At 51.3% G+C, this 5,638-nt stretch overlaps 1 protein-coding gene across 1 annotated transcript; it reads right to left on the reverse strand.

The window, feature by feature from the left end:
• Positions 1-347: 347 nt before the first annotated feature.
• Positions 348-1,319, reverse strand: SPERT (spermatid associated). Its single transcript, XM_015419920.1, has one exon. It carries the CDS (start codon positions 1,317-1,319, stop codon positions 348-350), a length of 972 nt encoding a protein of 323 aa, XP_015275406.1.
• Between the last annotated feature and the right edge of the window lie 4,319 nt (positions 1,320-5,638).

Genomic DNA, 5,638 nt, shown 5'->3' on the forward strand with positions numbered 1-5,638 from the left:
GTCAGCCCTGGTTCGTATTCGGATGAGAGACCACCGAGGGAGTCTGAGGGTGCCACGCAGAGGCGGGCAAAGGCAAGGCACCTCTGTTCCTCTCTCGTGGGGGGAAAGCCCCACAGGGTGGCCAGAAGTCGGTGGCGACCTGCTGGCACGTCCCACCACCATGGACGCACAATCACTACGTAAACATCATCACCGTATTCCCAGAACACATCCCAATCCTCTCGAACCACAACAGAACTTTATTAGGTCCTTATGTCCAGGAGAGAGAACACGTGGCGGCACACGTGGACGAAGGGGCCTCCTTCTGCCTGGGCTCCTCTCTCTCTCCCCCCGAGACTCTTCCCTTTTCAGCAACTCTCCGGCTTCTTCGCTTCCTTCTCTGCCTCCAGCAGGAAGCCAATGGCCCTCAGCTCCTGCTGCAAGGCATCCATCTGAGCCAGGGCCTTGTGGATCGCCCCTTTGGTGGCATTGTGCTGCTCCTGCAGCTTGTTGTTCTCCTCCCAGAGTATTTTGTTCTCTCCCTGGAGTGTTTGGAAGGTTTCTTTTTCTTCCATTAGTGCCTGGTTCAGGGACAGCAGAACTTGTTTCAGCTTCTGGACAGTCAGGAAGGCCTCGTTCTCCTCTAGCAGGGACATGGGGATTTTGCTTTTCTCCAGGACCGGCAAAGTCCTGCTCTCCTCCTGCATTTCTGAGAGGGCTTTGACTGCCTCCGGCAGGGTAGCTTTGGTGCTGTTTCCTTGGGCTGTCACAGCCTTGCTAGTTTCGGGGACTGCCGGCTCTTCCTTCCCTAGTAACTGGGCAGTGAGTTTTTCCTTCTGGAGAACTGGGACTAGAACAGCTTTCTTCTTCTCAGGGAAGACCTTGTCCGGGAAGATCTTGAAAGCGACATTGTTCTCCTGAAAGACCTGGAGGGCTTTGTTCTCTTCTCGGAGAACTTGAAGGGCTTTGTTTTCTATACCGTTCGGGAGCCCTAAGTGTGGAAGGCTTTCCAAAGTCTTCTTGTCTTGCTGGAGCACCTGCTGGAGACTCTCGTCGTAGATGACCTGAATCCCCTTGTTCTCCATCCGCAAGCACTGCAGGGCCTTGTTCTCTTCCCGGAGGGCCCGGTTCTCCATCCGCAGGGCCTTATTCTCTTCCCAAAGGGCCTTGTTCTCCTCCCAGAGAGTCCAGTCACTACGGATCTTCCTGCCAGTGTGTTTCTGGAGACTCTCCGGAGAGGAAGCGAACGCTGATTGGATGTAGCTTTCGTTCACCCACTTGCCGTCGAGGAAGACAAAGGTGTCGTCGCTCAACTTGACCCGCGGCGGGATATAATCCATCTTCACTTTCAAGCAGCTTTCTGGGAAAAGATCAAAACCAGATTGGGGGGGTCTGCGTTATTGCATGAACTAAAAAGGTTCCCGTCACAGTATTTTCTTTGGGAAGCCTGCAAGAAATACTGTTCATGGCATGACACTGGACTAGAACCACAGACCAGGAACAAAACACATCAAATTAGCTTCAAACAAGAAACAACTTGCACTTCAGGGAAAAGATCACTTAAATTAAGCAAGGAAACAAAATACTAAAACCTATTCCTGAACTAGTGCAAGAAGCGTGCTTTCCATATCCTTTGCCAACTACTGAGCACAGCATTTCAGCAAATGTAAATTGATATCTTCTTCTCTAGGGTTGTCTCCAATGTTCCCTCTAAGCTGTGGAGTCTTGTGAGCAAGAATTCTGCTTTGTGAGTTACTGGCATTAAAGTTGTGAGCAGGTAATTTGGCTCCTGCATAAATTACTTTGCTCTGGAGCCATCCTTCCTGAGCTGAGACAAAAATGTGTGAGCCAGAGACTAAAAAAACTGTGAGCTGGCTCACACTAACTCAGCTTAGAGAGAACACTGGTTGTCTCTGGCCCTTATGAAACCATGTTAAGTCGGCTGAGGTTATGAAACGCTGTACTGGAAAGGTCTTGACGATAATGTGTTTCAGCATTCCAAGTTCATTTGGGTGCGGGAGCGCTTAATAACAGCCGGTCCGTGTTCTCTGTCTGTGTAATTTTTATTTCCAGTATCTCTGATTTCATCTACATCCCTCTTGCCCCGGGGGTGTATGGTGTATGGCTTGCAATTGCATGTGGGTCACCAAACCCACCACCCCCTATAGATGGGTGGTGCCAAGCCTCCCCCCTCCCCCGCAGTATGGTCACTTAGCAGGCATCGCTGGACTTCAATGCCCCCCCCGGTGGGCTGCAGCTCTGAGAAGGGTCCAGCTCAACCCTGCCTGGGCCAGTGGGTGCCAGCGAAGCAGTACCACGAGAGACAGGTGGAATCTCTTAGGCAAGCTGCCAAGAGGTGCAAACACCTGGGACACCTTCCTGTAAAACCCAAACCACAAAGCGGGGAGCCGGATTGCAAACAGTGGAGGCTGAGTGGAGGTTGAACCATCTACAGATGGTGAACTTCCATCGCTGTTGGCGCTCTAAATGCATAGACATACGAGAGGTTGCTGCAAAAGTTCAAACACTCAACAAAACATAGCAAACTTGTCAAAGCACAATATCACTAATCAATAGCATTTTAGTGAATATCAGTGAATATCAAGAGACCAAAGTCCCATCAAGATGCAAGAAAACGGCAACAGGACGAACTTTCTCGAGTTTTGACTGTTCGTTTCGACGTGTGTCTTTGTCAAACATCAATTTTCCAGTGTTCTTCTTCACATCAATTGCACCTTTTGACTTTGTCCGGAAACATTTGTTGAATGTAAGAGTTATGGAAAACCATCCTTGAATGTTTGAGTGCCAATAAATTGTTTTTAACATCCCAACTGGTCTCCAAATATTCTTTAAAGTCTTTCCAAGGCTCATAGATTTTTGTCTCAGCTTGGGAAGGGATGGCTCCAAAGCAAACGGATTCATGCAGCGGCCAAATCGCCTGCTCACAACTTTAATGCCAGTCGCTCACAAAGTAGGATTTTTGCTCACAAGACTCCACAGCTTAGAGGGAACATTGGTTGCCCCTGGCACTGGGGTTCAGAGGTCGACGGCCTCTGACCATGGAAGCTCCCTTTAGTCACCATGAATCGGTCTAATCCCCTTCTAAAGCTGTCTATGCCTGTGGCCGTCATTACATCCTCTGGTCAGCAGACGCCACCGTTTCAATCGCTCTCTGAGTAAAGTAGCATTTCCTGATTTGAACCTACTGCCCATCCGCTTCAATGGATGCCCTCGGATTCTACTATTTTTTGGGAGAGGAAGTTCACTGTGTCATCTCCACCCCGTGCATAATTTTATAACGCCCTGTCATATTACGTCCCTCCCCTCCTTCACTCATCTCTCTTCTGAACTAAAAAGTCCCACAACAGTGCAATTCCTTATTCCAAACCTCATCCGACACAGGCTTTATTGGCTTAGCTTCCTCCAGTTGCCCGCTGGCCCCCTGGCATTTCAGCGCTCTTAGCTGCCTGGGCTACAAAGGGGTTCTTCTTAAGGGGAGATGAGGGAACTATGACTGAAGGACACGGCTAAATGGGGCCAAAATAATGGCCCTTACCTGGGTTTGTTGTGAAACTAGCCTTAGCCGTCTCCTGTCCTCCTGACACTTTCCAAATCCTTCTGGCTTTTTATGTCTGAGGCATAGCCAGGAGCCGGAACGCAGAGCCCGAACGCTGCCTCCCCCTCTGCCTCCTTCAGCCCGATTTCCACGGCTGCCTCCTGCTGCTCAAGCAGATACATCCCAGGGCCGTGCAACAAAAGGCAGGCGGGTCAGACCCATTGTGACACCCGGGCAGTGTCTCAGCCGAGCCACCAGACAACCAGGTGGCGAAAGAGGGAGGTAAGTGCCTCCGGGGAAGGCGGGGTGCGGGTTCAAGGACTTCCCAGGCACGGCTGCTGAGGGCCAAGGTGGCAACAGAGATCTCTTCTGTGGATGTCTCCAATCTGGGGTGACGTCCCTGTCTGCAGCCTCTGGGATCTCTTGCTGATGCTGGGCGACCAATGATCATTCAGCTCCAGTTTCCCCACTGGAAACAGGACTTAGCATGGCCTACTTAACAAGGGTGTTGTGAGGACAAAAGGAATATGTTGGTTTTTTAAAATCTGCATTTCTTGTCTCTGTGCGCTTCCTGATAGCCCTTAAGCTGGGGGGGGGTCCTGGGGGGGGGCTCCAAATGGGGAATCCCTGGTGACCAGTGTTCCCTCTAAGCTGAGTTAGTGTGAGCTAGCTCACAGCTTTTTAGCCTCCTGCTCAGAGATCTTTGTCTTAACTCAGGAAGGAGGGCTCCAGAGCAAACTAATTTATGCAGCAACCTTCCACAGCCTGCAGTTCAGCATCTTAACCACTTGAGCCACCGCAGCTCCTAAACAGGACTTAGCATAGCGTTATAAAAAAAATCAGAGGTGCATTTCGTGTCGCCGCCTTTTTAAATGGTTCTTACAGGTCCGAGCAATGACAGAACTGGTGGTTTCGAGGGTGAGAGCCAAAAGACGGTTGCGAGGTCCAGGTTGGGAAATACCTGGAGATTTTCAGGACGGAGCCTAGGGAGGGCGAGGTTTGGGGAGACAGGGACTCCAACATGGCATAGCAACCAGTGGGGCATTGCCAGGTCCCCCCTGTCCACCAGCGGGGGACGGGGGGTAGGGGTGCCAGGTCCAGGTTGGGAAACTCCTGGTGATTTGGGAATGGAGCCGGTGGAGGACAGGGGCCCCTCAGTGGGGTACAGTGCCAAAGGGACCACTGGAGATGATCTGTAATTCCAGGGGATCCTCAGGTCCTACCTGGAACCTGGCATGCCTAGCAAACAGTGTCACTTGGGCTTGGGAGACCCGAGTTCGAATTCCCACTCAGCCATGCATGGCCGGGGCCAGCCCTACAGTCTCACAATCGTTTCGCTCACAGCATGGTTCCGGTGGTGAGAAGCAACCAGCCCCACCTGTCCTGCTCCCCCTTGACCTCCTGGGGGAGAAGAAAGGGGCATAGTGATTACGAGTGTTACGACTCGAATCTGGGACAATCCCGCTTTGAATCTCCGCTCGTGCCACGGAAGCTCACTGGGAGACCTCGGGCCAGTCACACCTTCTCAACCTACCCTACCTCACAGGGTTGTTGTGAGGATAAGACGGAGGAATGGAGAAGGATGTAAGCTGCTTTGGAAGAAAAGCAGGGTAGAAATGCATTCATTAAATAAATAAAGCCAACTGCGATGCCCAAGCCAGGTTCCACAGGGATAAATCCTGCCTTCCGAGACAAGAGAAAGAATTTATATGTGAAAGGCTTGAGCTGCCCCGCGCTGCTGCAGGGAAGGGCAGCCATAGAAATGTGTCCACCCCTTATTGTTTAGGCCAATCAGCCCTTGGAGGCTCCCACCACTCCCTTGCAGCTGAGACCCCGCCTCCTTGTCCCCTCCCAGCCAATCAGCTCTCTTCCTGAGTGTCTGTGCCTTTTGTGTACATGCAACAAAGTTTAATTCTGGGTACACTTAAAGGTGCCACCGGACTCAAACTTCGTTCTTCTGCAGAGACTGTGTGGTAAAAATGAAACCCCAAATCTTCATCAATCTGGTAGACTTCTCCTGGCTGCTGGCTACTCACTGTATAAGTCAGCCGAGAAAGCGGGATGCGGAGAACACCCTACTAATTACTTCTGACCATCTTTCCC

This window comes from Gekko japonicus, unplaced genomic scaffold (genome assembly GCF_001447785.1).
Source record: "Gekko japonicus isolate JY-2015 unplaced genomic scaffold, Gekko_japonicus_V1.1 scaffold3590, whole genome shotgun sequence".
Taxonomy (NCBI): Eukaryota; Metazoa; Chordata; class Lepidosauria; order Squamata; family Gekkonidae; genus Gekko; species Gekko japonicus.

What these genes read in the sequence shown, in the direction of transcription:
- SPERT (XM_015419920.1), bottom strand. Translation starts at nt 1,319, where the DNA reads ATGGATTATATCCCGCCGCGGGTCAAGTTGAGCGACGACACCTTTGTC.